The sequence below is a fragment of the Saccostrea echinata genome, unplaced genomic scaffold (assembly GCF_033153115.1).
Source record: "Saccostrea echinata isolate AGI-Se365-2 ecotype Australia unplaced genomic scaffold, CSIRO_AGI_Sech_v1 ptg000054l, whole genome shotgun sequence".
Classification (NCBI taxonomy): Eukaryota; Metazoa; Mollusca; class Bivalvia; order Ostreida; family Ostreidae; genus Saccostrea; species Saccostrea echinata.
The window spans coordinates 26,104,105-26,120,855 of record NW_026889803.1 but is presented as its reverse complement, the minus strand read 5'-3'; the positions used below and the strand labels follow the sequence as shown (position 1 = coordinate 26,120,855).

The window sequence follows — 16,751 nt, the reverse complement described above, 5'->3', positions numbered from 1 at the left end:
CACATCCAGAGTGAGTTTAAGTCATAAGAAAAGTAAATTTTCGTCCACCAAAATGAAAGTTCGCTTCTTGCTTTTGAAGAGTCTGTGGTCTGACTTCAACGGTATGCACGATTAAAATAATTTTTTTTTACGTGTGCATGTTTCATAAAGTAAGCGTTTGTTTGTAAAAATGACTGAATTCTTTAACTTTTAAGAAACACCTTGTGTTTGTTTTGTTTTTGTTTGTTCTGCTGGGGTACTTAATTTCATTTTTCATGTTACTGAATCCCCCCCCCCCCATTTTAGACAATCCAATGAACATAATCATATACAGTGGCGCCTCATTTATCCGGACGCCTCTGTCCCCAACAAAATCGTCCGGATAAATGAATCGTCCGGATAATTGAATCACATCTCAAAAAGTACTCTCTAAGCATGTACATTGTATATATGCACATTCTTGTTTCAAATGTGACAACAAAGAAAAAAACTTTTAAATTATATTTTGGTTTATTGTTTTAAAGCAGTAATTGATTAAAGAAAAAAATATATTAAAATGTAATTTACACTTAAAAAAAAAATGGATGGGCAATTTTATGCTGAGACCTATTTTAATTCGCCTTCTCTTTGGCCTGTGACTTCATGTGCTGAGCAAGTTTTGATCTACAGTTGTTTTATTTAGCCATATATTATAATTATTGAAGCTCATATGATATGACAGAACTGTTCAGCATCATCATTAAAATGTTCAAATTTAAACTAACCCCGTATATTCCCCGTATATTCATTACACAGGGTTACTATAAAATTAACTGCAAGCTTACTCAAACAAAGTATTAAAAACACTCGTAAACACAAGCCATCTTCATGATTATCAATATTTTTTTTATTCTGCAGACGCTAAGTTTGAATTTCGATCATTAAAAATACCTTGATAAACGTCATCAACTTCTGTACGTAACGCCAGTTTTATATATCTTCTCTAAAGCAATGGACGTTTGTAAACGGTAGTACATTAAATAGAGATATTTCTTCAGTTATGTACCTTTCTAAACTGTCTTGTGGGGAAAAAGCGTTTCAAATACATTTACGTTTTTAGAAATGGAAAACAGTATTTTAAACTAACGCAATCAACATGATAAAGAGCATTACGAAATCGCTCGTTATTTATTGTTCATTTTATTTACAACTCTCCAAAATTCTCATGAATGTATCGATGTACATACGGTTAGCAATATGATTTTGAACAGATTAAGGTGGTATGGGATACCAAACGAAACTTCTCCTACATATTTATGTACCCAAATTAGAAGGATTTGAAATACCCCCACCTTTCAGTATATTAAAGTGTAATTTTAATATTTTTTTTATTATTTTAATGAGATATGCAAAAACGATTTTTTTTCTTGCATAATTCTTTTTTCATAAGCTTAATATTATAGGCAGGCGTTTGCTAATATAAAGTGTTTATAAAAACAAAAATGACAAGAAATATATCTTAGTATTTTTTTAATTTTCAACAAAAAATAAGCGTAAAAAACTGGGAAAACTTTATTTCTTGAAAACAGACGGATAACATTTCATGAGAGTCTACAATAAGAATGTTTCTTAATATGTTAGCAAAGTGAAATAAACAAATTGAAAATATGTATATAAATGGAAAATATAAAATGCATTTAAAATATTTTGAATTAAAAGATCCGAGCGGAAGAGTTATCCTTCTTTATTTTCCAAGGGTTGAAAAAACCTGGGTGCTATTTTAGAAATGATGAGCATTTTTTCCCAAACATAAAAAAATCGCACTTTGTAGTTTTCAACTTTGAGCGGTTTTGAAAACAATGCATGGACAATCGCTTTCCAGGACGTGTCTTGTTCAGAGCAATTGCATTCATCTGAACGTTTTGGGACTATATACAACAGCTAACTGATTTGTGACCAAACAGTTACTTCTTGAATTAAATAACAAAAAAGTCCAGCTCTGGTTAACGTGATAATTGATTGGTGATAATTCAGCACAATGTGAAGTAATCGCACTTATCCATGCCTCACCGCACACAAGGTGCTGTACAGTTACTCAAACAATTGAAATACAGCTTTTGCTTAAAAGTGTTCAAAAGCAGCAATGTTGAAACTACCTTTTACAGGGGTTTGCTTTTTTTAAATGTCCGTTGTACAATTATAAGTAAATTTATATACTTGCGATTTTTTGTCTGTTTTTACTTAAAATGCCGACTTGTGAGAACTTGCATTGAAATAGGCTTCAGAGTGTTCTTTTCAACGGTGTATCTACAAATTTTGACCCGATAATAAGCACTCATGCAAATCAAAACAATACTTCAAACGGAAATACGTCATAACGTGGAGGTATCCCATACTACCTTAATTATTATTCAATTAATGCACAGTGTAAGCTAAATATTAAAGATAAACGTGTGATTGAATTAGGGTAAACACACTCTAATTATAGACGCTATTGTTTGTAGGTCACAGGTATAACCGTCTTCAAACTGACTGCATGGCCAATGTTTTTACAACAATTAACACGAATGCAAGCCAAGTGTGAAAAAGTCGTTTCTTGAAAAATTACCGTCCGGATAAACGAGTCATTTTTCAATGAACTGTTACGTTTTGTAGTAGAAATTGACGGTCCGGATACGGAACGCGAATTTCCGGATTAATGAGACAAAATAACGTGGAAAAAATCGGTTCCCAAAAAATATCGTCCGGATGGTGAAGCGTCCGGATAAATGGCGTCCGGATAAACGCGGAGCCACTGTACGCCACTGTAAAGTTTAATTCGGGGGTCGTTAATACAGTAAAATCAGTTCAACCGAAAAGAAACAACTATTTCAATCAATCACTAAAATTTGGCTAAACATCCACAGGCATATCGAGAAAAAGTACATACAGGGTATTTTAATCCGAAACAATGAGTAGGGTGGAAAAACCGGTGGTCAACAAGGTAGGCAACATAACATTATAGGTGACGATCATTCTCTGTCGGGACTTGAAATGAGAATTCTAGAAATCCAATAATTCAATTTTATTTCAATGTCGATAATACGAAGTCGGTTTAAAAAAAAAAATAAAACCATTTACAAACCACAGAAATATAAAACTAACTCAATAACAAACAAAAACCCACAGAAATAAGAAAATTACATGTAATTAAAAAAATGAACTAAAAATCTTCATTGCAAAAAGGCAATTTTAAGAGAGAAAAAATAAGAATTCAAGTATTATACAAAAATCAAAAAAATATTCAAAGAAAGACCAGGGTTGGTATAAAGAAACAAATAGTAAAAGGCAAGAGAAGGTTGATTATATTTTTATTTTTGAAGAAAAAGGGGGGTCCTTACTACAAGTTGTGCATGAAGTGTACTTGTTTTTCTGGTAATTTTCCACTGAGTTTCTACACTTAAGCCTGAAATTGACAAAAAATAAGACACTTTGACAGATATTTGTGTAAATAACCAATCAGAAAAATGTAATGCAGTCATTTTCCCCTTAGAGCATTCGTTCATTCAAGTATAAGCTCGGAAGTTATACTTATTTGTAACTGACCTTTTTTTCTTTAAAAAAAAGGGAGGTAGTAGTAAAAAAAACCTCCATCCCTCTCTTGCCAATGCAAACATACATACAAATTCATAATGTTTAGCACCACTTTACAATGTTGTAAAACATAGTAATCACACTTAATATACACAACTCTCTGTCACACGGAATACATAGTAACCATCCTTCATACTTTGTAATTTGTAGGTGGAACTATTTATTCTATTTTCTGAAAAAAAAAACAATTTTAGTCCCCTGATACTCTGGACGTAATAACTCGTGTAAATAGTTCCCTTGTTAAAGAGCAAGAAATCCTATCTTTTGATATTGAGGTTGTTTCCTTGCTTTTTACACCCTCGTGATAAATTTTCTTCATATCCTGTCAAAACTTAAGCTCGTTTTATCCTGCTGTATCTCATACAACAGAAATTCTTTTCGTCCTATGCTGACGAGAACACGTTCCCGTCCTTTATGACTTGGTTATTAATCCTCTTCGACCTCCGTATTTAACATTTTCTGATCTGATTGGTTGCTTAGGGATCGGCTGTCCACTTCACTCTCTGCTAAATTTTCTTCTATAGGGTCTTCTAAAAACTCTTTCTCAACTGTTAAATGTTTTCTTTCGTGAGATTCATTTGAAAGTTGTGAAATCACTGATGTTTGAGTGGTTAATTGTACATAAGCGTTTGGTTGAAATGTGTCACTTCGCACAGAATGTGAAGGAGTCAAAGAACGGAATAAAAACACAAAATGAATGACACCTAAAACTAGACTGCCACTTCCCCCAAAACCGCCAAGAAGGAGAGACCAAGGAAAGGCAAACCTTCTAGTAGAATCCGTTTTCAATTTCTCTAGATTTGCATTCGCCGACACTTCCGCGGTCCAGTTGAAAATTACTGCCATCAACAGGCAAACTGCAAAAGGAAAGTTAAACCATTTTTTTGCGTGTCATGACAAATTCTGCGATATTTGCAGTAATGGTGACATCATATTCTGATCTTTTTAAATGAAATGAGAAACGTACTACAGTTAAAGAAAATGTTTCGTTCTAGTTAGAGATATTTAGGTGTGTGTTTTTTGGGTGGGAGACAACGATTAGAATAGGTTTCATCTCATAAACGGAGTATTTCACTCGATTTTGTATTTTTGATGAAAGATTTAAAATGAACATTGTACTAGCTAACATATGATAGGTATTAACTTACATGAAATTAATGAACACACAACTATAAGTAAATGTTGGCGCAGGACGTGTCTGGGTTTGCAGAGGAATGGAACACAGGAAACTGCCGATACAATGGAGGAAAGCAGAGCTATAGTTGTCAAGGCCTGCGACCAGACACGCAAAGAATATTGTATTTCTGTAAAATATGGTGGAATTATACGTTATACATCATTTGTGCATTAACATCTTAACACAAACTCAATGAAAAAAAAAAAATAGAAATTTTTAATTATTTAATATGGACTGTTGTAAGCGCTTTAGGGTTTTCCTATTGTCTGCAAGAATAATGTGACTGAAAGACTCGATTTTCATTGAAAATCGGTATTGTATGAATGCAAGATGAGCTTAGCAGGAAATTACATCCATATTCAGAGATAAAAAGAACCACGAGCAATTTTATTGACAAGATACTTAGGATTCAGCAGCTCCATTATAAACACAAGAACAGACGGTAATAAGATATTCAAACAAAGCGATCAATATTGTCCATTTCACACACCTTAAGAGCAGCAATGTGATAATGGCGTAGAAATGTAATTTTCTGTGGGATAAAAGCAGAAGATTATATAAGCAACAATCGATAAATAGAGGGACGTGTATCTGAAAACATCCGACAAATAAGACTGTGCATATTTGTGTTCGGGGGCTATGTAATGTCACTGAATAGTTAAAAGGTAATTTTTTTTTTTTAGGAATGTATTGATTTAATGTAGATAAACTAAAAATGACATTAAAATCATAGCAAAGCCAAACATCACACATCGCTATCTCCTGCTATCTTTCAGCCTGTTGGTTTTCATCATATATAAGAAAGTAAAAAAATGTTTTTATTTCCATGGTAATAGTTATTTGTGTAATAGAGTCTTTCTTGCGTATTCACTTGTAACAACAATTTATATATACGGTTAGTGAACATAGCAATGAGTCAATTACAATAAACAGGCGAAAAATGCAAGCATAACTCTTAATTGCCAACAGATGTAAATGGTACCAAACAAAATAAGTATTGCAGTAAAGTAGGTGAATAATCAATATAAAAGACTACACCTTTGTAGTTTCTGCCAGCGTCTATATCTGCCTTGTAGGTGTCTAAATGAGTGGTGGATCTACAGGCGCCGTTCTGGCACGTTACAGTGTACCACAGCCCGGTGTAGATTTCTACGCTGCTGACTTGACCAGTGTCATTGTCAGTTACAAAGTCAGTCATTACGACCCAGGCATGTGTGCTGAAAGCTATAGTCTGGAAGAGAGTCGACAAACAGGCCAGCCCCAAGGACAGAATACAGAAAAGTGGACTCATTATGAACCTATTAGTTGCAGTGTTGTGCTCGTCTACCATTCTACTGATCTTAGTTCATGGCCCTGAAAATGGATACATGCATACATGAAATTGACATGTTGGCAACGTTGGCAAGGAAACATACAGCATTAATCAGACTCACAAGGATGATATTTATATACTATAATGTTTACAACAGAAAATGAACACTTACTTATCTGAAAATAAAACAGGCCTCGTATGCATTCATAACTGAATCTTTAAAATAAAATGTGAAGATAATGAACATGCAGTGATCATTCTCAAAAGTCCATTTAAAAACAATACAAATTATGAGCAGAGCCAACACGGACCTCTGAAAACAGGTGGGATCGGGTGCCATGGAGGAGTAAGCATCCACTGTCGACGTCACACCCGCCGTGTGCTCCTTATCATGATCGGGTAAACGGAAAAACCCGTTGACAAGTTTAAAGATAATGGACTAACAATTTGAAGTCAACATTTGATTTGACGACAGATTGTATTTGCAGACAAGGTAATTTTATCGACCATAGAATTTGCAAAATCTTAATTGTAAACGAAATGTATCATCGCCTTGTCGTATGTAGAACATGGTCTTGCTTATCGAATCAATCGGGAGACATAAACTCCACATACAGATGACAATGGTTTTTTACTACATTATTAGGGAAGTTGACGATTGAAAAGCTGCAAGTAGTCAGCCTCTTTTTCTCATAAAAATTAAATCTACCCCGTGTTTTTTTTAGCATACTACACACAAAATTTTGAAAGATTTTAAGATGAATTAAATATCAATTTTAACTGTTAACACGTTTTATTACTTCCGTACGTGCTCATCATTTTAATTCATACAAAACAAACGAATCAATCATACCATTCAATTGTTTGATTTTAGCAAATATCGTGGGGTACACAATTCATCAAACAAGTTTATGTTACTGAGAACAGGATAAGCTGCAATTAATGCGACATAATTATTGTTACTAACGCTTTCATACCATGCTAGTGTCAAATCATACAAATGTTTCACGTTTTTGATGGTAATTGGTTTCTGTCTGAAGACTGTGTGTGTTACACGGAGGACCTTCAACTTGATTGGCTGTTTCAAACAATTAGGAAGATTTAAAGCATCAGTGGTGGATCCAGGGGATGGGAGGGGAGTGTGGACCCACCGATCTATGATTTTTTTAAATTGAAATTGGGAGAATTCCTATCATCCCTTTTAGCCACACTTGCCCCCCCCCCCCCATCCCCTCCCAAACAAATTCTGAATCAGCCACTGCAATACTTTACATGTATAAAGCATTTCTGGATCTTCTGCGCTTCTAGCAAACAGACTATTCTATCATTATAATAAATACCTTCTGGTCACATTTTTACAAAATTGCGCCTTTCTTCAGTTAACTTCTAGATATTTACATGGAGATACAAAAACGGGCAACCGACAGCAATAATCCATTAAATATGTATTCTTTTGAGCGTACTTATGGCCCCTATTGTCACCGTATTGAAACGATGTTATATGATTAGAACTAACTTGAATTTATACAAAATTAGTATACTTGCATTTTTATGTGAATGATTTCTATTTCAGCTTTGCTGTTGTTACGGTTTTTCTAGCCAACATTGAGATTTTATATCAATTGTTTCATTTCGCTCGCTCGACGGGGGATTCGGTTTTGAAAGCTTACAATTTATGATTTTTTAAAAAATTATTTACACAAGTTTTGTCATAACTGGCTCAGTCGTTCTGGTGGAGTATAATTATTTCAATTAGAACCAGGCAACAAAGTAAAGAATCCCATATATAGATAAAACTATCTAGTTTTAGGTTTTATTACGTTGTTAAGCAGTTTGATCTTGAATGTGACAATCTGCATAAATCCCAAAGTCTACAAACCCCATTCATTGTAATTACTATGCAACATACAGCAAGAAGTCGTCACGCACCGTCAGGTGATGAGCAAATAGCTTTATGAAAATATAAAGCTAATTCCTTATTTGTAGTTTTGTCTCGGACAAAGACATATTAGGTAATGAGGACAAATTAATTCGAACCATATATAAGCCAGTCTAAGTTTTAGAATATACCCAAGATTTACCTTGTCGCGATCAATACGGACCAGGTAAATCTTTTACAATTGTGTGCAAGAGACTAACAACACTATTGTTTGCTTCAATCACTGCCAATTGTGCAAAAATAAGAACGAAACTTACGCCAATTCCAGGGCATTTACCATGTATCACAAAGTTGTGTACCTGTGAGATGTGCCTTTCCTTCTTTCACTACTACAGAGTATTGCCATAGTGCACGCGATTGTCTTTATGAACACCATAATTAACACTGACATTTAAAAATCGGATACGGATTATTAACAAAGTCAATCCTTCTCGGGAAGTTAAAATGTTAATAAAATTAAATCAGGTCAATAAAGGCACACACGGGACAAAGAAAATTTGAAACGGTAAAACGTTAATATTGTAAACGGCACAAGTTGACAACACAGCCGATTCTCAACTGCAACAAATGACACATCAGAAACATGAATATTTTGTAGGATGCAAAATAAATGACAATTTACAATGAGTCAAAGCATATTTACCCTTTCCCTGGCGCATTCTATTTCCAAAGATGTGACAGAGTGAAAAATGTGTATAGTTATATCCTCTTCTATCAATCAGTGAGACCTCACAATACAGTGCAGTCAACTAGGATCAATTATTTAGCCGAGTTTCCCCTCTCATGTGCGCTGTAAACTGTCCCCACCTCCTCAGCACAAATGATAAAAGCCCTTCACGCTACACTGGAATTTCCATTAAAGTAATGTTATAATACCGACAATGATAGCCTCTTCCGAATGGTGGATGTCTCAAATCTGTATTTATTTTTCACAAGTTGTCGGTAATCTGAATCATTTTAAAAAATCGCACACAAAGACACTTTCTAATCACGTTTGAAACTTTATCTTGTCCAACATAGTGACAGTTATCTCGTATAACGTGTTGACCGTCTCGGGTTCTTTGAGCCTAAAAAAGGGCAAAAAGCACGATCACGATCAATAAAACCCCATACATGTCATGTTTTCTCCATCGAGAACACAGACTGTAAAATTGAGATTTCCTCCATTCGTTGCTTTTAAACAATGCAATATACCATGGAATATAAAGAGGCCTATTACAGATATTAATAATACTATATAGGGCATTTACAAAAACTTCGTGCACTACTTACTGGAACAACAATTAATTATGTCTTTCGTAGGAATGCATGATAAAGGACGGGACATTAACTATAACGACAAGTAATATCAAAAGACAGCATGATGAAAGTATTAAAAAAAAATGCAAAGAAAATATTTTTTTCCGATATAAGGGAAGTGAGCATCAGCACTCTTTGTTGCATGAGATTTTATGTGACGATCCCTTCCCCTACAGCGCAGTTAGCAAACTTGGAAACGGAGCATCCCAATGCTTACATCTAATGTAAATTCAAATGTTCTGCACAGAGATTAAAATTCTATCTTCAACACAGAAATTGCATATGACCCTCCCCCTCCAAATAAAATCAGCAGACCAAATCATGGATATAAACAATCCCCTAAAGATTCTCGACCTATTGCACAGAAACCGACATCCTTTTTGACATTCTAAAACAAGCCAATCTCAAGTAACTGCACAGGAATCAAGTTTTAGCACTTTTGTTTAATGATTTATCCAACCTTTAGTCCAAGGGCTATATAACTCAAAAAAGGCTCACTGCTTAACAAATACAATCACTCAAATATTCTTCGCAGAAGTTTGGGCGCAGAAATAAATATTTTTGATAATTTCAAGCATTTTTACATTTTAACTCGTCTCCACTCGGGACACTAAACCATGGGAAATATACGTTGTAATTTTAGAAGATGGTTAATTGCTTAGAATAAACATGTAAACAGTTTGTCATTTAAAAGTCCAGGTTCCAGAATAAAAATAGACGTTCTTTTAAAGGAACGTACTTTCAAACAAAGGGTTACCCTGATCCCCTGAGGTATGGATTTCACAAAGACAGTAAGGGATCCCCATTGCTCCAAGGGTAAAGAGAACATTTTTGAAGATTTTATAGAGTTTAGGCTTTATAACGATATTATAGATTCCACCTTTGGCCACCCATCAATGACCCAGGGGATTTGGAAAATGTAATTTTTGTAGAGGGTCCATAGCTCATTATAACCATGCAAGAAGTAATGAAGATTTTCAAAGACGTTTTTGCAGTTTCATTATACATCATCAACTTAATCCCCTTTGTAGCCTGAACCAATGATCTAAAGAAACAATTTTAGTTGAGATATCATAATTCATTATATTCCTGCAAACTGCTAAGTGCCCAGGAGTAAAGAAAGAAAAAATAAATCAAAGATATGGTGCATTTTTTCAATATGTGATCGACTTATTCCGGGGGGGGGGGGGAGGGGGCAAGAACAGGAAAACAGTTATTGTGTAGGAAGCAGTTCGTTATAATGATGCACCAGTTGGTCTGTCAAATGTCCGACAGTACAGGAAATGTGTTTAAGAATGTATTATATTTTCGAGGTTTTGACCTCATCCCTTAAAACTCGGATAGGGACCAGGAAATTTAAAATTTCTGTCCTTATTCGCCTTACTGTTATATATGGACTTTGGTCAAAATGTCTCATTCGTTTCAAAATAGGTGAAAAATTATTTTTTAATTAATTTTAATATCTATTTTTAAATCAAATTGATAAAAGATGAAAACAGATGACACTTGCTAAATGACTTCCAAGGGTGACATTAAAACATAAACTGACCGTGGTGATTCATTCTTAGGCTCATCAGACTTGTACTTATTATAGAGACATCCTTATATATGTACACGTATACATGTTTATGAGTACACCTCAAACCTTTTAATGCATTGCATCTGCACATGCTTCACATGCTATCAAAGAGGAATGTTTGACATCTTCTTTGAATGATAATACCCTATGGTATAATCACACAGACAAGAAATCTCTTTTTCTGAACATGCACCTGAGTGCAAACTCTCTCGCTTTCCCCGGGAATACAAAGGCCACAAACGGAAATTCTTTTTGCGAAGTCGACTTGATAAAATTACGGATTCTCGTTTGTTATTTGCGATCGTTATAATTTAATTAGATTTAATTAAACAATACAGTGCTTTCTTTGGTTGTTAGTATGGGAATTAATATTGCAGCTGTTGCAGACGAAATACATAACCATCGTAGGCAATTTTCCCCCTACGTAGACAAATCTAACATGGTAAAGGGGGGGGGGGTATGCGGGTGAGAGTCTATGCTAAAACATTGGATTAGGGAATTATGTATGTGTAGTGTTCCTGTGAACTAGGATTAATGAGTAGGACTTAAACTTTAGGGATAGACGTTTGAACGAGTTTCACAATATTTTCCAATTTTAGTTACCATGACAATGCCATTTATCAAATTCAAAACTGTTAAACATAATTTGTCTTAGCTTAGTCTATTAGTGCCCGTCACTAAAATCAGAAAAAAACAGAAGTAGGACGTTTTGAAAGAAAAAAAATCATACCCCCTTTTTTTGGTTGTTGTAACAATGGCACCATTTCAAAATTGAAAACCTAGAAAGAGAATTATGTATCTGTGTACTTCACTAGTCCCTAACTTTATTGAAATCAGATAAAATATGTTGTAGGGTGGTGTTTTGAAAAAAAAATTCACAGAAACTTCTAGTATGAAACTGCTAAACAGAAACATATATCTTGTGTAGACTAATTGTGCCAAGTTTTTCGCTCACCTGAGCCAACATCGCTAGACAAGTGCTTCTAATCCGTTATGTACACTCCTCACTAACCCTTGGCTTATCGTTCTATCAAAAGTCAGGATTTTTTTCTTGAAATTTGATTGGAGTTTATCTATATAGTTTGACCAATCAGAGAGCGTATTGCAAAGCTATAGTAAATGAAGGTATCTCCGTTTGCGATTTTTCTTGACTCTAGTCTTGGGAATGATTGATTGATTGATTGTATACTGTTTTACGTCCCATTCGAGAATTTTTCACTCATATAGAGACGTCACCATATACCGGTGAAGGGCTTCAAATTTTGACCTTTACTCGGCACTCAGGGCCATTGAGCAGTGAGGGATCTTTATCGTGCCAACGCCTGCCGTGACACAGACCTCGGTTTTTAAGGTCTCATCCGAAGGACCCGCAACTTTCACTTCAAAGTGCCGAGCGCATGGCGAAGGAACAGTTGCTACCTATTTTTTATCGACTTAGGTCTGTCGCGGCCGAGATTCGAACTCACGACCTCCCGATCACGGAGCGAGCGCTCTTCCGACTGAGCTACCGTGAACGGTTCTTGGGAATGAAAAGCACACGTAATCAATGATCTTTATAACATGTCATTTTATAGATAGTCTTGGTGTCATCCAGCTTTAAGCGCACACAATGTAATCCTGAATCTGTGTTGCAGATATAGACTTGCACCCAAAATAACAAATTATGAAGATTCCTATATATACCCCATGAATTCATTATCCTGTAATTTCGCGAGAAGCACCACTCTCAAAATAAAATTACTTACTTTTATTGTCATATTGCTGAAATACATGATAAAGCTCCTGATCAAAAGTCCAGTCATGATTGTCTCTAAATTAATCCAAGATGCATGGAGGATGCTTCTAGAGTGTTTCATTGTACCAGTGAAGGTTTCAGATGCTGCATTTTCATCTAAAGAATGACCAGGTTAAGGTTTTTGGAGCATGTCTCATTTCCAAGTAACTATAAGCCCTATACTGACCAAACTTGTATGGATGATACATCTAAGGATGCACACTACTGGACTTGCTTCGGATGCTGGATCTGACCTATATTTTCCAGATGAGTGACCAGGTTAAAGTTTTGGGAACAGGTCCATTACCAAGAAACTATATAGCCTATTTGAACCAAACTTGCCTGGATGATGCATCAAGGGATGAACACTCTCAAACTTGCCTCAGATGCTGGATTTGACTTGCATTTTTGAATGAGTGACTAGTTTAAAATTTTCAGATAAGTCCATTCCAAGTAACTGCAAGCCCTTTCAGACCAAAACTGCATAAATGTTGCATCAAGGGATGCACACTACTAAATAATTAGTTAATTGTTGGACTTTTCCCAACTTAAAGACAACATTCTTTGATGTGAGCTCTTTAATCTCTGATAACCTTTGTTTGAAAATGATATCCCTCCTTCAGTTTTTGTTCACTCTCATTACGAAAGGCCTATGGGTCACGACGCTCACCTAAGTTATCTCTGCCCTGATGTCTTAAGAAAAACTAAAATTTTTTATTGCCTTGAAAGATGGTATGGCTCTTCATTCGAACAAATCTGAATCCGCTTCACCCAAGGATGCTTTGTGGCAAGTTTGGTTGAAATTAGCCCAGTAGTTCTGGAGAAGAAATTCCAAATGTGAAAAGTTTACAGACAACACACGACAAACAGACTCGTACACTTTGATAAAAAAAATCAATGTGTGCAATTAGCTCAGTGTCTTTGCTAACCAATTGTTTCTGATCCGTTACACGCCTTGTAAATCCTTGTAAATCAGATACATTAATGTATTAAATTCTCTTAAATAGGAAGGGGAAGTGGGAGTATTGTACAATTTAGACTTCACAGACAAATATACACAAGTAATGTTTCAAAGATTTCATTGTTTAATAACAGCACAATATTTTTTTTTCTCACAAATGTAACAAACACTCTCTCAAATATTTCACACAATGGGGATCACAGTCTGCTTAGCTCTGTGATGAGAGCACAAACCTGGAGAAATCATTGGCAGGTTTTAGTAATGCATGATAATTAAATAATCTAAATGCACAGTGACACACTTAACAATATACAACTCAAGACTCACATCAACACTTTGAGACTCAACATTAAAAACCAAATGAACATTCAATTGTAATTACTCAAAGACTGCAAACACTTTTCATTACAAATAAGGCACTTATTACTTAAATTAATTGTGAATTATTCATTAAAAACCATACATATTTGTGAAACATCTTGTGCAAATTAAAGTTACATTTTGATGCAATGAACATTATGCAATCAGCAAACAAAAATTTTAACTCTAAACTGTAATTTACATGGGAATACATTTGCAGCATTTCATAAGCTTGAATAGTTTTTGTACTGTATAAATGATAGTCCTGTACAGTCATTAACAAACAAATTAACAGTCACACCAACTCATAAAATAAGGATACATATTGAATGAACCCAAAAAAAAGTTTCACAAAATCCAACAACTGCATCCACATGTTTTGAAAGAATGGAACATATATATCTATACATATAAAATTAATATTGATGGCAACAATGTTTCCCTGTACAACATTCATCTTCAACATATTCAAATCTGTCTTTTATGTTTGATAACCACACATTCCCTGGTTCACATATAAAATAACACACTATCTACAGTTGATGTCACCATTGCATAGAAGTCAATGACTAGAGTAGATGAAACATGAAATTAACAGGGTTATTAGCCCAAATCTACTGTACATTTCTTTTTTTTTTCAGACATGAGCAAACCAATGGTAGAAATTGCACTGAGTTATAAATAGAAATCACCTGATCAGTCTATAAAAAGCAAAAACGGAATGTTGTAGAATGGAATCAGTTGTTGGAGTAGAAGAATATTAAATATCCATAACACAATTTGCCTCTTTGAAAAAAAACAAATCATATACATGTGAAAGATCATCAGCCAAGTTTCAATCATTTACAAAACATATATGATACAACTTTAAAAATACATGCATCAATATTATAAATTTGAATATTTCCCTTTTAAAAAATCTCTCAATTATTACAATTTCTGTGATCATTTTTTTGTGTGAAGAGCTGACAAACTTCAGAGAATTTTCTTTAGAACTACAGTTGAACGTTGGTATCTAGAACTTTGATATCTCAAACACCAAGGGCATGTCAAAAACATTTTGGGTACTAAGAACCACTTCTTATTGTATTTTAACCATAGTATCTTGAACCCTCGGATATCTTGAAGTTTTTTCTTGGCCCCATCAAGTTTGACATAACAAGGTTTGACTGTATTTAAAGTGCTTATCAGGAGGGGTCAAATTGCTGAAAAACAGCACACATGAAGACTAGTATTGTCCTGGATTTAACTGGATGTGCCAGACCTCAACACAAAGTGATTTGACAAACTGAAAGACATAGGGCTTGGTACAAACAGACACTCTAATCCCTTTATTTGGTTTTATCTACAGCTAATTCGATGCAATGACACTATCATAAAAGAAAGTCCTTACTTCTTACAGGAACTTCCGAGTCTTGGTACTGATTATTTGAAACACAGCAATTTGCCAGATTTTCAGACAATATAATTTTTCAACTGCACAAACATCAGAAAGAGAACATAAAATACAAAACACTGACAGAATTCTGGAAGAGACAAATGTGCCATAAAGTGGAGCATCCCTTCTTAGTTGAACATTTTGTCCAAGAATGCCATTTCTCGAAAAATGATCTTTATGGTATTAACAAAGTAACTAAAATTCTACCGATGACTTTCATTTTCTTTTTTTAATCCAAAGGAAGCTTCTTTCACTAACCAGTTAGCATGGCTGTTTTAAGTATGAGACTAAATGTGGGCCACAGTGCTTACCTTAGTCACATTACACATGAATATGTAATGCAACATACTCAAAACCTATCACACATTTTGACCTCCACCTTTGACCCAAACTTAGGTCATCTAACATCTTTGTATTAAGTATGACCCTGAAATATCAAACTATACTATTTTTTATTGCATCCTAAACACTAGGACTGATTTGGAAAACACATACAGACAGCTTAATTAACACACAATGAAGGATAGGATAGTAACTTAATACAATCACAATCTCTTATAGAGGCTCCAATATTTTGTTATAGTCCTGGCAACTTTTGTTGCAAGGGGATTACAAAGTATAATTCTGAAGAAAACCCCCCAGAATTTCTCATCATAGCTTCTTGTACACAGTAAAAGTGCTTTTATTCTGGGAGTACATATTGAAGCAGATCTACCATAACAGTGATAATCAAACAGAACACATAATGAGCCCCAGTAGGACGTCAGCACCAATAAGAATAGAACCTTTAGAACAGCAATGGCATACTCAAGTGTTCATCATCATCCACTGGTTGGGGATGTTTTTCAGTAAAACTTTTGTCACAACCCTCAGACAGAATTGAAGTCAAGGCTTGCACACAGTTTCCTGGTATTAAACTACCTGTAAATGTAACATTTGATTAAATTGTTAATAAAGACCAAAGCATGGAACAGAAACTAAATTAGAGGTACTATGAGCGAACATTTCAAATATATTCTCTTAAACATGCTTAGATTTTATCTTAGTCTGCGCTCAGTTGTTTATACATGTAGTATAAAAATGAATATACAGGTGACACTCGGTGGCTCAAACTCTGATCTCTTGAAGTTCTTGATCTCTCGAAGTAAAATCTCAGCCCCCTTTTTTCCCTCTATACACATATAATTAAGAAATGTACTCCCAATCTCTCTAACTTCCTGTCTCCCGAAGTTCTCTATCTCTCAAACCAACACCTGGGTCCCTTTACACAGATTTCATTGTGTTTTACTCTTGATCTCTCCAATTGTTGATAGTGCATGTA

The 16,751-nt window shown here is 34.7% G+C and overlaps 2 protein-coding genes across 3 annotated transcripts in view; both read right to left on the bottom strand.

The window, feature by feature from the left end:
- Nucleotides 1-3,007: 3,007 nt before the first annotated feature.
- LOC133206255 (uncharacterized) lies at nt 3,008-9,086 on the bottom strand. 2 transcript variants are annotated; one of them, XM_061342203.1, is made up of 4 exons: nt 8,663-9,086; nt 5,807-6,121; nt 4,740-4,895; nt 3,008-4,448 (listed from the first exon to the last, which is right to left on the bottom strand). In XM_061342203.1, the coding sequence occupies exons 2-4, from the start codon at nt 6,096-6,098 to the stop codon at nt 4,018-4,020; spliced, it is 879 nt and encodes a 292-aa protein (XP_061198187.1). In that variant the 5' UTR covers nt 6,099-6,121; nt 8,663-9,086; the 3' UTR covers nt 3,008-4,017. The 2 variants fall into 2 exon arrangements, with proteins under 2 accessions (XP_061198187.1, XP_061198188.1); XM_061342204.1 differs by lacking the exon at nt 8,663-9,086 and adding an exon at nt 8,319-8,419.
- Nucleotides 9,087-13,733: 4,647 nt separating this feature from the next.
- The window catches only part of LOC133171641 (protein strawberry notch homolog 1-like), a 30,144-nt gene continuing 27,126 nt past the window's right edge, over nt 13,734-16,751 (bottom strand). Inside the window, exon 29 of the mRNA XM_061306426.1 lies at nt 13,734-16,347. Within this exon, the coding sequence (XP_061162410.1) occupies nt 16,218-16,347 (130 nt within the window). The 3' untranslated portion in view covers nt 13,734-16,217. The remainder of the gene's footprint in view (nt 16,348-16,751) is intronic.

Bases quoted from the DNA above. Each gene is read 5' to 3' on its own strand.
- LOC133206255 (XM_061342203.1), bottom strand. From the start codon at position 6,098: ATGGTAGACGAGCACAACACTGCAACTAATAGGTTCATAATGAGTCCA. The intron at 4,896-5,806 runs GTGTAGTCTTTT...CATATTTTACAG, and splicing joins CGCTGGCAGAAACTACAAAG to AAATACAATATTCTTTGCGT. The intron at 4,449-4,739 runs GTAAGTTAATAC...TTCCTTTTGCAG, and splicing joins TGTGTGTTCATTAATTTCAT to TTTGCCTGTTGATGGCAGTA.